General features: G+C 40.6%; 1 protein-coding gene and 1 non-coding gene across 2 annotated transcripts in view; one reads left to right on the forward strand and one right to left on the reverse strand.

Moving 5' to 3' along the window:
- Window positions 1–2,384: 2,384 nt before the first annotated feature.
- On the reverse strand, window positions 2,385–2,456 carry TRNAE-UUC (transfer RNA glutamic acid (anticodon UUC)). The gene has a single exon. It is a non-coding gene; the product is annotated as a tRNA-Glu (tRNA).
- An 8,618-nt stretch (window positions 2,457–11,074) lies between these two features.
- EDEM2 (ER degradation enhancing alpha-mannosidase like protein 2) overlaps window positions 11,075–16,960 on the forward strand; it is a 30,265-nt gene continuing 24,379 nt past the window's right edge. Inside the window, exons 1-4 of the mRNA XM_007123742.4 lie at window positions 11,075–11,489; window positions 11,723–11,833; window positions 13,671–13,710; window positions 15,712–15,817. Coding sequence (XP_007123804.1) covers window positions 11,383–11,489; window positions 11,723–11,833; window positions 13,671–13,710; window positions 15,712–15,817 — 364 coding nt within the window. The 5' untranslated portion in view covers window positions 11,075–11,382. The remainder of the gene's footprint in view (window positions 11,490–11,722; window positions 11,834–13,670; window positions 13,711–15,711; window positions 15,818–16,960) is intronic.

The raw sequence follows: 16,960 nt of genomic DNA on the forward strand, positions 1-16,960 counted from the left end.
AGACACATGCACCCCAATGTTCATTGCAGCACTACTTACAATAGCCAGGTCATGGAAGCAACCTAAATGTCCATCGACAGGTGAATGGATAAAGAACATGTGGTACATATATACAATGGAATATTACTTAGCCATAAAAAGGAATGAAATTGGGTCATTTGTAGAGACGTGAATGGACCTAGAGACTGTCATACAGAGTGAAGTAAGTCAGAAGGGGAAAAACAAATATCGTATATTAACGCATATATGTGGAATCTAGAAGAATGGTACAGATGAACCGGTTTGCAAGGCAGAAACAGAGACACAGATGTAGAGAACAAATGTTTGGACACCAAGGGGTGAAAGTTGGGGGGTGGTGGTGTTGGGATGAATTGGGAGATTGGGATTGACATATATACACTAATGTGTATAAATAGACAACTAATAAGAAACTGCTATATAAAAATAAATAAATTAAATTAAATTAAAAAAAAAAGATTAGTTTCCCTTTTGTGGATAGCCCATTGTCCCAGCAACACTTCTTGAAAGTCTGCCCTTCCTTACTGATCTGCAGTGACATCTCTGACTTATAGTAAATGTGCTTCTTTTGTTTCAGTGGCCTATTCTTCTCTCCCTGCACCAATGTCACAGTGTCTCAATTAGTATAGACTTATAATACATCTTCATTTCTTGCAGATCAAGTCTTCCCACCTTATTCTTCAAGAGTGTCTTGGCTTTTTTTTTTTTTTTTTTTTTTTTTTTGCCACACCACAGCCTGTGGAATCCTAGTTCCCCGACCAGGGATCAAATCTGGGCCCTCGGCAGTGAAAGCATGGAGTCCTAACCACTGGGCCACCAGGGAATTCCCATGTCTTGGCTACTTTCGAATCTTGAATTTCTATACATAAATTTTAGAATCATTTTGTCAAGTTGTTGGGATTTTAGTTGGTATTGCATTTAATGTGTTAATGGCTTTGGGGAATATTGACATCTTCACAATATTGAATTGTCCAACGCATGATAGAGTATATCTCTTCATTTATTTCTATCTCCTTTGGTGTCTCCCAGAGTTACATGAGTTTCTCTCCAGACATCTTGCCCATCCTTTGTTAGATTTTTTTCCCTAGGTCCTTCATATTTTAAAATGTTATTGGCCATGGTAATTACAAGAAATTTCATGTTCTGTTTATTGCTGGTATATAGAAATACTGATACTTTTATTGCATTGATTTTGTATCTAGAAACCTTCACTATTTTATTTCAATAGTTATTTGTAGATTCTTTCGATTTTCTATATGCATAGTCATATCATTAGTAGATAGTGATAGTTTTATTCCTTCCTTTCTAGTTTTTATACAGTTTCTTTTTCTTAACTTATCGTTCTGGCTCTGATCTCTAGTACAATGTTGAATAGAAATGATAGAAAATATAAGTGAGTATTCTTTTCATTTTCCTGACTTGAAAAGGAAAGCTTTTATGATGTTTGCTATATTGAAAAAAAAACAGATAGCCTTTATTGGAGTAAGGAAAATTCTTTTTTTCTTTAGGAAGATTATTTTTATTCCCAGTTTGCTGAGTTTTTATCATAAATGTTTTGAGTTTTTCAAATCCTTTATCATCATCTAATGAAATGATCATATGATTTTCCATCTTTAATTTGTAAATGTGGCAAATGCATTGTTTCTAGTGTTAAACTAACCTTGCGCTGTTGCAGACAATTCTTCATGAGGTATTATCCTTGTTACATATATTTTACTCTTCTGCTGTTTTTCTCTAGACTTCTCCATGTCCTCTCCATTCCTTCAAAGCCCTGCTGGGATACCACTTCTTTCTGAAAGCCTACCAGGATGCCCCCAGCTATATTTGACTTCTCACTCTACTCACAAAACCAATGGAACATTGCCTCCCCTGGTAGCTTCATTGTAGCTATATTGTCACCTTCTATCCCCTTGTCTTCTCTCCTGGACTATAAACCCCTGGAGGGCACCTTTGTGCTCTCTTCTCAGCCTGCTTCATCCTCCCAGGACCCAGAGCAGAGGTGGTATTGAATGTAACACCAAGGATGAGGCCATGGGCTCTGGAGTAAAGCTGCCTGGGCTCACATCTCAGCTTGGCCACTTGTTAGCTGTGGGATATAGGGCATGCCACCTGGCCTCCTTGAGCCCATCAGTTAAATAGGAAGAATAATAATACCTGTCTCATAGAGTTGTGGTGAGAATGAAATGATATAAGTGAACCACTTAGTACAGGTCCGGGCACGTAGTATTTTTGCTATCTTAGTCCATAGCAATTGCCACTACACTCTATGCTTCTCTTACTCTGAACTGCTCACAATTGATTTCCAAGAGGAGCCTCATTTTTTTTTTTTTGGTCGTGCCGTGTGGGATCAGCTTGCAGGATCTTAGTTCCCCAACCAGGGATTGAACCTGGGCCACAGCAGTGAAAATGCTGAGTCCTAACCACTGGACCACCAGGGAACTCCCTATTTCCAAGGACTTCTGAGAGCCATCTCGTCTTCCTTTATTTCCTCTAAAGCTGTTCATAGGCTGCTGCATTCTTTCATTCAGTGGGCATTTATTGAGCACTTACTGTGTACTAGGACCTGAAGCAGACAAGATCCCTCCTCAGGAAGCAGACAGTCAAGCAGGGGAGAGAGACGTATAGGCAGACAGTGATAATACAGTGTGATAAGTGTTAAGAGAGAGGGCCAGGGAGGTGGAGGACTGGGGTTGGGGAGCATGAGGGGGATCGAGCTTATGAGAGTAGAGTCCTCTAACTTAGCCTGGGGGTCAGAGAAGGCTTCTTGGAGGAGGTGATGCCTAAGGTGGTCCTGCAGGGCAAATGAGGGATGGCAGTGGGGGAAGGGCAGAAGGTATGGGGAAGAGTTGTTTCAGATAGAGGGAGAAGAAGGTGCAAAAGAATGTAATATGAGAGGAGAAAGAATATAACATGCTTGAGAAATTAGAAGTACTTAAGTGTGGCCAAAACGGAATAGGTGGGCAGCGGGGAGGGCAAAGTGATGTGAAGAGGTAAGCAGGAGTCCGATGAAGAGTCTGTCATACTACACTAAGGAATGGAGACTTTATCTTCAGATAATTCTCACCCCCTTTTGGCGCACCTAACACCTATTAGAGTAGGTATGTCTTACTCCAGGAAGCCTTCCCTGATGTCACGCAAATTTGTGTTGGATATTCCCTCTGTTCTACCATAGCCCTCTCCCCTCATCACAGCTAACTTCTTTCCATGATAATTGTCTGTTTAAGCATCTCTCCTTCATACCAAAAGCTGTAAGAGGGCAGGGAATGGGTTTTAACGTTTCTGTAACACAAGGCTAGTAGAGTACCTGGCACATGGTAAGTGCTCAATAGATATTTATTGGATGAATGAACAAATAAATAGAACATCTAGGGAAGGAGGGAAAATTGTGACCAGCAAAATGCCTGGCACATAATTGGCCCTTAGAAAATTATTTAATCTTTTATTGTGCATCAGCTTTCTCATCTGGAAAATGGGAATAAAAATAGAAACTACCTCAAAGGGGTATCTTGGGTCTGTGAATTGCTTAACCTAGGATCTGACACTTAGTGTAAAGGCTGATTCTCAGCATGTTAAAAACATAATTCTCATACAAACAGTGAGCATGGGTCAAAATTTCATTTAACTTATTAATAAGGGGGCTGGCAGGATGACAAAGCCGGTTCAAAACAATATAAAAACTGGTTTTTAAAAAAAATTTATTTTTTTATACAGCAGGTTCTTATTAGTTATCTATTTTATACATATTAGTGTATACATGTCAATCCCAATCTCCCAGTTCATTCCACCATGGCCACCCCCCCCCACCGAAAACTGGGGGTTTTATAGTCACTGAAAAAGAAAAATATTGAAATGATATTGCTGAATTATATTCAAATGGATTAAGGTCCTACAGGGTAATAAAACCATAAGCTTAAGGATTATCTTCTCTACTAGACATAAAAGAAAATCTTTACATCTTATTACTTAACAGAATTGTGAAATGTCTGGGCCCTAATCAGTTGTGTAAATAATGTTAAATTTCTCTTCAGAGGCAGATGACTCTTGAGTAGACTTGCTGATCAATGCTTTATTGTGACAGCAAAAGGTCACATAATCATCTTTTTACTTTAATAACGTTTTAGATAGTTTTTCTTAACACTGGTAAGTTTAGTTTAGTAGATACTGTTATTATTATAAGGCTCTCAATAAATATTTGCTGAAAGGATTTTCATTCTGTTAGGCTTTTTTCCTTCTCCCCAGCGTCAGAGTTGGGACCTACAGAACTGGTAGACTGAGTGGGGAACCCTGCAGGACCCTATGCTCTTCCTTCCTTCAGCCTGGGGTGTTGTAATGCTAATTCTGTCTCATTAAATAGGCAGAAGAAGTATCTGCTTTGGGCATCAGCAAAGCAGGCACATATCCCTCCCCTCCGTAAGAACATATATATATATTTTTGAAAGAACTGGATATTTCCAAAAAGGCAGTGAAGTAGGCACCATGGAAAAAAATCAGAAATTTTGGGGACCACTATCCATTTATTTTTTTTCAATTTATAAAATTGTGGTAAAATACATATAACATAAAATTTACCATCCTAACCATTTTAAGTGTACAGTTCAATGGCATTAAGTACAGTCACATTGTTGTGCAACGATCACCACCATCCATCTGCAGAACTGTTTTCATCTTGCAAAAGTGAAACTCTGTACCTATTAAACAGTAACACATTGCCCTTCCCCCAGCCACTGGCAACCACCCTCTACTTTCTGTCTCTATGCATCTGACTACTCTAGGTACCTCATATAAATGGTGTCATACAACATTTGTTCTCTTGTGGCTGGCTTATTTCACTTAGCATCATGTCCTCAAGGTTCATCCAAGTTGTACCACGTGTCAGAATTTCCCTCCTGTTTAACACTGAATAATATTCCATTGTATTTATATCACATTTTGTTTATCCAGTTATCCATTGATGGATGCTTGCATTGCTTCCATCTTTTGGCTATCACCTCCCTTTATTTTATAGTATAAGATTATTTTTGTTTTGAATTGCATATGAGGGATGGATACCATTTTCAAGGCTTGAGATCTCAAAGATTATAATCCGGCTCAGGGCCTGGGACTAACCAGACAATGAGACCATCTGTGGGTGGTTCATTTCTTTATTTTGTACTTTTGCCTAAATACAACCAGGATGACTAAGTTTCTCCAGGCAGATTTAGCCTAGAGAATGTTACATGGAATATGAGTATTAAAAACATGTTCTAGGTCTCCGATGTGCTCTAAATTTTGTATATACTGGGGACAGGGGAAATTCGAGCATTTCTACAAAGCAACAGATGGGAAATTTCCCAGAAACAAACTAGCTGTCTCTTGGCATTCCAAAAGTATGTAGTATGCAAGCTCTGCTCTGGGAGTTGAGAGAATCTGCTTGAACCACACGACCTCCAGATGCTAGAAAAGGAATTTCCAGATACTTCCCTGCTAAAAGTAGTTAAGAGTACTGGGTCAAAGGAGAACTAAAATGCCTGGGCTTCCAGCTTCAGGGAATTGAACCTTTTATTCTGACTTTCCAGCAAAAAGGAAGGGAATGGTGAATGTAGAATCACATGAAGCTAAAGTTAGAGGATACTGCCGAAGTCAATCAGATCCCCACGTTTTAATTCTGTTTTGGACTTTTATTTATACAATTGTCATTAATTTCATCAATGTAGTAGAATATAGACTAGGTCTGAATCTTGGCTCTACAACTTATTCAGTGTGAGACGTTGATTATTACTAAACCTGTCTTCAATTTTTAAAATCTGTGTCTCAATTTTTAAAATCTTTAAAATGGTAATAATAATAGTATTGTCTCAGAGGATCGTGGTGAGGACTAATGTCCCAAGAACAGAGCCTGGGACATAGTAAATGCTATATAAATTCTTGCTATTATCAATACATTTTGGCCTTCCCCTTCTCCTCCTCCTCCCCTCTCCTTCTCCTCTTCTTTATTATTATTATTATTATTCAGTTGGGAAATAATCAAATTTTATTTGGAGTGTCATCCTACAGTTTTATTCTGCTTCATGATTGTTTCTGGGGGAAAATTTCTGCAGTTAATGTGTATTGAATTCTGCTTCTTGATTTTTTTGCAATAACTCTATGAATCTGTTAACATTTTCCTTGTACTGAAAGGTAGTCTCATTCTCTCATTTTCCAGATTTGGAAACTGAGTCCCCAAAAGGGAAAGTGACTTGCCCAAGATCACACAGAGACAATGACTAAACCAGTAATAGAACAAAGGACTTCTGACCACGAGTCCACGGCTTTCTCCACTCGACACAGAGTTCAAGAATACTGACCTGGGGTATTAATACACTCTGCCCATCCTCCAAACACGCACAGGAAAACTCGAACACTCTGTGATTCCAGGTATTCTCCAAAAGATGTCTTTCCTTTCTATCAAAATTTCAGGCACTTCAAGGGAAAGGTCTGTGGCTTGACTTGTAATCTTCGTTGTATACCCAGCACTGTGCTTCAAGTTCTTGAGGGTAGAAATTATTACCTATAACAGCTGGGATTATTAGGGACAGGTGCTCAATAAATGGAACTAATTAACATACCCCCACTTAAAAAAAAAGAGGAATGGGGCACAGGAAAGAGAATACTTATTAAGAAATTAATACGTTCTAGTCACTGTGCTAGAATTTTCACCACTATCCCATTTAATCCCCAGACATCCTTTGTAGCATTGTCAATTTCCAGATTTTGAATCAGAAAATTAAGGTTACTCTGAGTCTTCATGAATAAATATTCAAGATTGACATTTCTCTGATGGACCACAACCTTTTAGAATCTAATATGATAATCACAGAGTGAGAGGTAAAGCCAGGAAGGAAGAGACCTAATACATTCCAAAAGGTTAAAAAAAAAAAGAAAGTTTTTTCTTATGAAAAACCATGAAATCAACCGTATAAATTGTGAAAATATAAGTCATGATTGTATTTGCTCTGTGACAATGTGGAAATGCACATTTTTATCAAGCTAGAAAAAGAAAACAAAAATTATGAGTATTTCAATCTTGCTCATCAAAAGCGACCCATCATTACCAAATCCAGGCACCTGGCCCCACTCTCCCTGCAAACATTTAATCCACGTGAGAGTTTTGAATGGAGACAAGAAGATAAGTGACAGGACTTATGTAGAGAAGAGAAGGACACTTAGGCCTGGCTGAGTTTCATAGCATGGAAGGGCCCAGACCCGAAAAATGCTTAGTACCTATGCTATGCTAAAAAAAATGGCCCCCTAAAGACAATTAGGTCCTAGTCCCTGGAATCTTTAAGTGTACCCTGTTTGGAAAAAGGGTCTTTGCCTATGTGATCAAGTTAAGGATCTTGAGATGGGAGATTATCCTGTATTATCTAGGTAGGGCCCAAATGCAGTCACAGGTGTCCTTAGAGAGGCAGAGAGAGATACGATACTAATCCACAGAGGAGGAGGTGATGTGAACACGGAAAAAGAGATTGGAGTGACGCAGCCACAGGCCAAAGAATGTCAGTAACATTCTCTTTTCCCTGGGAAGCTGGAGAGGCAAGGAGCAGGTTCTTCCCTAGAGGCTCCGGGCCTGCCAATATCTTGATTTTGGCCCAGTGAAACTAATTTCAGACTTCTGGCCTCCAGAACTGTAAGAGAATACATTTCTGTTGCTTTGAACCACCAAGTTTGTGGTAATTATAATTTGTTACCATAGTCGCAGAAAACTGACACCGTGCCCCTGTGTTGTTATCCAAGTCTCAGTTTACTGTCATCTCCTTTCCCTTCCATCTGGCACTTCCAAGAAGAGTTTCCAAAAGCATCCTAATATCTTTTGTTTGTCTCTTCTGAAAGGCACTGTGACAAGCACTTTATATGCAGTAGCTCACTGAACCCTCATAATCCTATTAGGTGAATATAATACTAATATTATTCCTATTTTACAGATGAGTAAAATGAGGCTCAGAAGAAAAGCTGGTGGAGCCACACTCCTAACAGGTGATGGAGCTAGTATTCCAACTCAGGTCTGCTCAAATCTATTTATTTATTTATTTTTGGCTGTGTTGGGTCTTCGTTTCTGTGCGTGGGCTTTCCCTAGTTGAGTGAGTGGGGGCCACTCTTCATCGCGGTGCGCGGGCCTCTCACTGTCGCGGCCTCTCTTGTTGCGGAGCACAAGCTCCAGACACGCAGGCTCAGTAGTTGTGGCTCACGGGCCCAGTTGCTCCGCGCCATGTGGGATCTTCCCAGCCCAGGGCTCGAACTCGTGTCCCCTGCATTGGCAGGCAGACTGTCAACCACTGCGCCACCAGGGAAGCCCAGGTCTGCTCATATCTAAAGCCCACACTTTTAACTTCTGTACTGTACTACCTCAAGATCTCTGGGGTAAGTCAAGGTTTTAATTCTCGTACCTACTGGTGAAATTTCGGGATATATATCTGAGGGATATTTTCAAGGACTTTGGACCAAAGGAGACCAAACATGCCTTCACTGCAGCTCAAGGAACTGAGCTGCCATTTTTTAGCAAAGAAGAGGATGGCCAATCCTAGCATCACAGAAAGCTCAGGTTAAAAGGACCTCAGAGATCCACTTGTTCAAATTCCTCATTTTACATATGAAGAAGCTGGGCTCACAGAAGGGGAGGGCCCTGCCTAGGGTCACATATAGAGGCTTTAAGTGATAAAGTTGGGATTGAAGTCCTGGTCGCACTTCAAATCTAGGGTTGATTCTACTGCACACCACACTGCCCAAAGTCATGTGTGTTGCTATGGTCCAAAGGGCTGACAAAACTCTGGGAACTTGCAAAAAGGAAAATGGAAAAATGGGTCACAACCTTCTCAAAGCTATAGTGTCCCAGGTCTTCATTCTCACATGGGGTAACCTACAGGGCTGCAGCCCTGAGGTGCAGGGCTGAGATGGTCCAGGGGATTGGGAGGGGGTAGCTTCTGCATTGGGACGGAGACTGAAGAGACCATGATGATGTGACCATGTCCCAAATGGGAGAAAAGGAATGTCAAGATTTCATGAATTCCTAGAACTGAAGGGATTTCTGAAAATCTTGAGAGTAGCAGCTTTGGAAGTAAGTTGTATCTTACATGATTAGCAAGGAACTCGTTTGGGAAACTCAATAAAATTCTAATTATGATAAAGGCTGAACATTCTTCATCCATCTTTAAATACATCCACTAATAAATATTGAGGCCCCACTGGTCTCTGCCTTCATGCTTAATAAGGTGGTTTTAAAAAAAGATAATATATTTAAAGTACACATACAGTCTTAGTACACAAGTCCTTCAAAATGCTGTTGCTAAGAAAGAAATTGAAGATGTCACAAACAGATGGAAAGATACACTATGTTCTTGAATTGGAAGAATTAATATTTTTAAATGGCCATACTACCCCAGGCAATCTGTAGGTTCAATGCAATCCCTATCAATCTACCAATGGCATTTTTCACAGAACGAGAGCAAATAATCTTAAAAATTATATGGAAACACGAAAGACCCTGGATAACCAAAACAATCTTGAGAAAGAAGAACAGAGCTGGAGGAATCATGTGCTCTGACTTCAGATAATACTACAAAGCTACAGTAATCAAAATAGTATGCTACTGGCATAAAAACAGAGACATAGATCCATGGAACAGAATAGAGAGCCCAGAAATAAACCCACACACTTATGGTCAATTAATCTAGGACAAAGGAGGCAAGAATATACAAAGGAGAAAAGGCAGTTTCTTTAGTAAGTGGTGCTGGGAAAACTGGACACTTATATGTAAAAGAATGAAATTAGAACATTCTCTAACACCACATACAAAAATAAACTCAAAATGGATTAAAAACATAAATGTAAGACCTGAAACCATAACACTCCTAGAATAAATCATGGGCAGAACATTCTTTGACATAAATCACAGCAACATTTATTTGGATCAGTCTCCTATAGCAAAGGAAATAAAAGCAAAAATAAACAAATAGGACTTAATCAAACTTAAAAGCTTTTGCATAGCAAAGGAAACCATCGAGAAAACAAAAAGACAACCTACTGAATGGAAGAAAATATTTGCCAATATGCCAATATGACCAATAAGCAGTTAATATCCAAAATATATAAACAGCTCATACAACTCAATGTCAAAAAAACCAAACAACCCAGTTATAAAATGGGCAGAAGATCTGAATAGACATTTCTCCAAAGAGGACATGCAGATTGCCAACAGGCACGTGGAAAGATGCTCAACAATGCTAATCATCAGGGAAATGCAAATGAAAACCACAGTGAGATATCACCTCACACCTGAAGGAATGGCTATCATCAAAAAGACAACAAAACAAATGTTGGCAAGGATGTGGAAAAAAAGGAACCTCTGTAAACTGTTGGTAGGAATGTAAATTGGTGCAGCCACTGTGAAAACAGTATGGAGGTTTCTCAAAAAACCAAAAATAGAACTACCAAATGACCCAGCAATTCCACTTCTGGGTATATATCTGAAAAAAACAAAAACACTAATTCAAAAAGATACATGCACCCCAATGTTCATAACAGTATTATTTACATTTGCCAAGTTATGGAAGCAAGCTAAGTGTCCATCACAGATGACTGGGTAAAGAAGATGTGGTATATGTATTCAATGGACTACTACTCAGTCATAAAAAAGAATGAAAATTTTGCCATTTTCAACAACTTCATTGGACTTGGAGGGCATTATGCTAAGTGAAATAAGTCAGACAAAGAAAGACAAATACTCTATGATATCACTTATATGTGGTATCTAAAAAAAACAATAAAGTAGTGACTATAAGAAAAAAGAAACAGACTCAGATATAGAGAAAAAACTAGTGGTTACCTGTGGGGAGAGGGAAGGGGGGAGGGGCAACATAAGTGTAGGGGATTAAGAGGTACAAACTATTACGTATCAAATAAGCTACAAGGATAGATTGTATAGCACAGGGAATATAGCCAAATTTTATAATAACTATAAATGGAGTTATAAACTTTATAGATTGTGAATCACTATACTGTACACCTGTAACTTATATAATATTGCACATCAACTATACTTAAATAAAAATAATTAAAGAAAGCTTTTAAAAATGCTGTTGCTAAAACATTAATTAATAATAGTAGCTGTACTAGCCCCTATCTTTTAAGACACGTTGATCTCCGCTTCAGAGACTACATATCCCAAGATGCTCTTTGCTTGGGTTCCACCGCCCATTGCATTCTGTGGCTTGTAGTCCGGAAGTGAGTGGGTGATTCATCGGCCCGCAGGCGCAGTGCTCCTAATTCCCGGAAGAACCAGCAGAGGATCGCAGAATGTGCGAGTGGCTGTGGCTGCTGCGGCAGCGGCGGCGCTGACAGGGCACGCGCTCTATGCCTTTCCGGCTGCTCGTCCCGTTTGGCCTCCTGTGTGCGCTGCTTCCCCTGCACCATGGTGCGCCCGGCCCGGATGGCACCGCGCCCGACCCCGTCCACTACAGGTGAAGGGGGTCCGGCTCCCCGCTCTTCCATAGTTGGGGAATGGGAATCCCAGACCTGGTCCCTTCCCCATTTCCTCCATCCCAGACCCCCCACCCTGACCTGCTGGGACCCCGCCACTGGGCTCCTCGCAGAAATCAGGTGGTGATTACCATTTTCCGCCCTAATTCTTGTCTTTTCCTCTGCCTGATTTCGTTTGGTGGCCCTCTGCCTTATTTCTCGTACCCCGCACCAGGGAGCGAGTCAAGGCCATGTTCTACCACGCCTACGACAGCTACCTGGAGAATGCTTTTCCCTACGACGAGCTGCGACCTCTCACCTGTGACGGGCACGACACCTGGGGCAGGTAGTGCGAGCGGAGGAGCAAGGGGGCGGCCTGGGTCTGGCAGTCCGGTCCTAGGCGGGCGGGTATGCTGGAGCTGGTGGCTTCATGATCTCACCGGTTCCAGAAAAACCACCTAGCCAGAGTGGGGTCGCGTTCCCCCCAATTCAGGCCAGCACCACCAGGATCCACCCAGCCTCCTGGAAAGTTGGATTCCCATAGTGGAAAAAGGCTGGGTTAGCCTGGTGGTCTGGACCTCCAGGCTCTGGCCACAGCAGTGACAGACACCAGCTGTTGGGACTTGGGCAAATCTCTGGAGGCTTAGTATATGTGGAAGGGCTTCAAAAAGTCAGAAGACCCAACCCCTTCATGTTATAAGTGGGCAAACAGGCCTAGGAGGGGATGTAACTCTCCTAAACATGAAATTTCAGAGCCTTTGTTGTTAGTGTAACTGAAACCCACTTCCCCCATTACCCTCACATCCCTGACTGCTTCTTGAGATCTCAGCTCAAACTGTCACCTTAGCATCAGTTCCCCTAAATACCCACCCTGTACAGGTCACTCTCACAAACCACCCTTTTTATTTTCATCGTAGCACTTCTCACTCTGATGCTGTCATTTTCACTTACGTGTTAGTTTGTCTTTCTCACTTACACTAGAATAAAAATCTATGAGAGATGGAATTCTCTGTCTTGTTCCTTGCTGAGTAAGTGAAGAATCATTGCATTTAGCTGAAGCTAACCTTGATTAAACACTGTGCTAAGCATTTTACTTGTGTCATCTCATTTAATTAACACCCCTAGGAGTTAATTGCTGTTATCGCTGTTTTACAAATGAATATGCTAGGGACTGGAGAAATTAAGCTCAACACAAATTGTGCTGGTTTTCGTTTTTTAGTTGAAAAAAGTAATACAAGTAATGGCAAATTCAAGCAGTACAATATCATATAATAAAATAAATATCTCCCATACCCTAGAACTCCAACCACTGTTAACTTTCTTGTGTATCCTTCCAGAAATATTTTTGGCTTATACCATCATATAGGTATGTATATGTGTATCTTTTAAAATAACCTTTTAAAGGTGTAACGTATATAAAATGCACCCATTTTAAGTGTGTAGTAACCACCATCACAGGATAGAGAACATTTCTGTCACACTGGAAAGTTCCCTGGTGGCCCTTTATAGTTAATCCCTCTACCACCACTGGCCCAAAGTACCACTAATCTGCTTTCTGTCTATATGTCTCTTTTTGAAAAATGCAGTTAGAATACGACACATGACACTGCCTATTCTGTACTTGTCTTTTTCATTTAACTATATAATTTGAATGTCTTCCCCTTAGCCCATAGAACTCTTGATAACAATCTTTTTGACCACCTCATAGTTTCGCATTGTTTGAATGTATTACAGTTTGGTTAATCACTTTTCAACTGGTATACATTTGGGTTATTTCTAGCTTTTTGCTGTTCTAAAAACAATATTGCCATGAGCATTCTCAAGGCTACAGTTCTGTGCATTGCGAGATAAATTCTTAGATGTGGAAAGCCTGCGCTCTGAGCTACAATCTATACTGCCTCCCTATGGTGGAGAAGAATGCCAGAGAATATAGGCAATGTGTTTAACTACAGTCGAGCTATTTGCATAAGATGTTGTATGTCAGCCCACCTCCCAGGTACGTTAAATGGGTCAGAGGTTCCCGGCGATTTTCACAATGGCTTCTCTGTTGTGATTTCAAGTGGGACTGGCAGAGGCATCGCTGTGCTTCACTTATTAGTTTTTGGGGTCTCTGATCTGGGGCAGCCTTAATAACTGGTGTTTGATTTTCTTACTAAGCAGCTGGGGTTTTTGTCCTTTTACAGTTTTTCTCTGACTCTTATTGATGCTCTGGACACCTTGTTGGTAAGTGTCTCATCTCTTCCTTTTCCTCTCCAACATTGCTTAACCAATATCCTTCTTCTTTTAATAGCTTGACTGTGGGTGAAAAATGAATTCTTCACCTGGGCCTTTTATTTTCATCTTTCATTTCGATCTTTAATTTGGGGGCAGTGGAAAGCCAGTGGAATTTTTTCAAGAAGAGGGTAGGGAATGAGATTCCTGTTTTGAAAAGATCACTGGCTACAATGTGGAGAAAGATTCATGTCATCATTTAACAAATATTTTTTGAGTAATTGCTTCATGCACTGTGCTCAGCCCTCTGGGGGAGTGCAGGAATGAGTGAGGCTCCTGCCTATGCAAAGATTCTCATAATGTGGAAAGAAATAGATGCCCTAAGAGTTGTGGGGATAAACTTGCTGGAGTCTTTTAAAGGAAGAAGAGGTTAATTTCAGCTGGAGGAATCAAAGGATTCCTAGAGAAGGTGACATTTAGATAATCGAAGATAGGTTGGATTTGGAAATGGGAAGACATAGGGTGAGCTTTCTGGTAGAGGGAACAGCATGTCTGAGGGCAGAAAATCAGGGAATAGTGGGTACTGAAGTCAACAGAAGAACAGTGAGAGACATGGTTAGAAGGATAGATTAGGTCTAAATCATAGAGAGCTTTGAATGCTGAGATAGTCAGGATTGTTTCGGCTGCAAGTGATAGAGACTCAAATCAAACTGATTTAGACAGGAAGGAAATTTACTGAGTCAGATAACTAAAAAGTCCAGGTAAAGACTGACCTCAAACCCAGCTGGTTCCAGACATTTAAATAACGTCATTAGGAATCTCTTTCTCCATCTCTTATTTCTGCTTTCTTTGCTGGCTGTATTCTCAGGCTCTCCTCAAGCTGGCAGGGTAGCCAATGGTAACTCCAGACTCATCCCACTCATTTAGTAACCTGTGTGTGGAGAGAATTAGTCCTTTTCCATTAATTCCATGGACTGAGTCTCACTGATCTGGCTTGGGTTACACATCTATCCCTGAATCAATAAGTTGGCCAAGGGATATAGTACGTTGGCTGGTCCAGGTGAAGTGCCCATTCTTGCAGCTGAAGGGATGGAGTCAGCTTCTTCAAATTACAGGAGTGACTGTGGAAGAAGGGTGATTCCTCAAGGGAAAATTGGAACACTGATATCAGAATAAAAGGCATCAGGATTGCATTTGACTGATGGTTTAAACAAAAGGGTTTAATTTTCTCAAGTATAAGAAAATCTGATTGAAGGTAATTTCTAGCATTGGATCAGCTGCTCAACTGTGCCATCAGAGACCCCATGCTCTTTGTATCCTTCCATTCTACCATCATTAGTATACTGACTTTCATTCTCATGCTTAGTACCTCATGGCTTAAGATGGCTGCCACAGCTCCAGAAATCAAATCTGCTTTCAAAGCAGAAAGAAAAAGAGTAAAAGCCATGCCAACTGTGTCTTGTCCCTTTCTATTAGGAAAACAGAAGCTTTCTGAGAAGTGCCCCTAGTAGACTTTACAAAGCTCAGAATTGACTGGGTAACACAATCACCCAGTGGCAGATGAGACTGAGAAAGCAAATATGTGGATTTCTAGCCTCTATGGCTGGGAGCTACAAGGGTAAAGATTGAGAATCAATGTTGGGCCAACCAACCTGCAGTATTTTCCATAAGGATGAATGTGACAAGGTTAAAAACAATAAATATCCACTGTAAATGTCAAGCTAAGATTTCCTTATGTGGTCTACAGTCTTTATATTGGTTTCATTTAAATGAGTACATAAAAATTCTTAAATTGGTACCAAAGAATTTACTTTACCAGTCTCTTGATACTGGGTCTGTGTGATTTCCAGCTCTCAGTGTTTTCTCCTGTTACCAGGAGTCCTAGAACAGAAACTGTAGGTCTGAAGTTGAATAAGTGGGAGTCACACCAGCATAGGATCCTAGACTCTGAATCTAGCATCTTCAGTGCCTACAAGACTGAGAGCCTCACTGTCAGATCTCTCTTTCCTTCAGATTTTGGGGAATGTCTCAGAATTCCAAAGAGTGGTTGAAGTGCTCCAGGACAACGTGGACTTTGATATTGATGTGAACGCCTCTGTGTTTGAAACCAACATCCGAGGTGAGGGCTGCCTTCTAGGGCCCTTGGAAGAAAAGAGAATGTGGAATTTTGGCTTCTGTGTAAACCAAGAGGTGGTAAACAGGATCTTAAGCGCCAGCCTTGCCAGGGCACTTGGCTCAAACCAGATTGACAGAGCTCTTCCCTCCTGTAGGGCTGGGTAGGGAGGTCTCGGGATCCCTCATCAGTTTCAGACGTGAAAGTGAGCAGGGGACAGAGAAAAGACTGAAAAGAAATATGCCAGGATTACTCACGTATTTAACATATATTTGGTACCAGGCTTTCAGCCAAGAGCAAGAAAGATGTAATCCTTGCCTTCTTGTAGCTTATTGCCTATTGAAAGTTTGTTAGAACTTTCTGCATTGTTGATGGAAATGTTTTATATCTGTGTTGTCCAGTCCAGTAGCCGTTAGCTACATGTGGCTATTGAACATTTGAAAGGTGCCTACTGCAACTGAAGAACTGAATTTTAAATTTCATTTAATTTTAGTGGATTTAAATTTAAATAGTGACATGTGGTTACTAATTACTGTATTACATAGTGCAAGTCTAGGGTATTAGTTTCCAAACCTGGCTGCCCATCAGAAGCATTTGGGACATTTTAAAAAGTTCAGCTGTGTAGACTCCACTCTAAATCTAATGAATTGGGATCTCTGGGTTGGGTCCTACAGTCAGTATTTTTCGCAGGTTCCCAATGCATCTTTTTTTTTTTTTTTAACGAATCATTCATTTTATTGAGGTAAATTTACATGTACTGAAATGCACAGATCTACACATTTCAATGAATTTTGACCCTGTGATTCCTTTTTTAAAAATTAATTAATTAATTAACTAATTTGTTTATTTTTTTGGGCTGCGTTGGGTCTTTGTTGCTGCGGGTGGGCTTTTTCTTGTCTCGGCGAGTGGGGACTACTCTTCGTTGCAGTGCACGGGCTTCTCATTGCAGTGGCTTCTCTTTGTTGTGGAGCACGGGCTCTGTGCATGTGGGCTTCAGTAATTGTGACTCGCGGGCGTAGTTGCTCCGCGGCATGTGGGATCTTCCTGCATAAGGGTTCGAACCTGTGTCCCCTGCATTGGTAGGTGGGTTCTTAACCACTGAACCATTGGGGAAGTCCCCTATTTATTTATTTATTTATTTATTTATTT

The sequence above is a fragment of the Physeter macrocephalus genome, chromosome 14 (assembly GCF_002837175.3).
Source record: "Physeter macrocephalus isolate SW-GA chromosome 14, ASM283717v5, whole genome shotgun sequence".
Classification (NCBI taxonomy): domain Eukaryota; kingdom Metazoa; phylum Chordata; class Mammalia; order Artiodactyla; family Physeteridae; genus Physeter; species Physeter macrocephalus.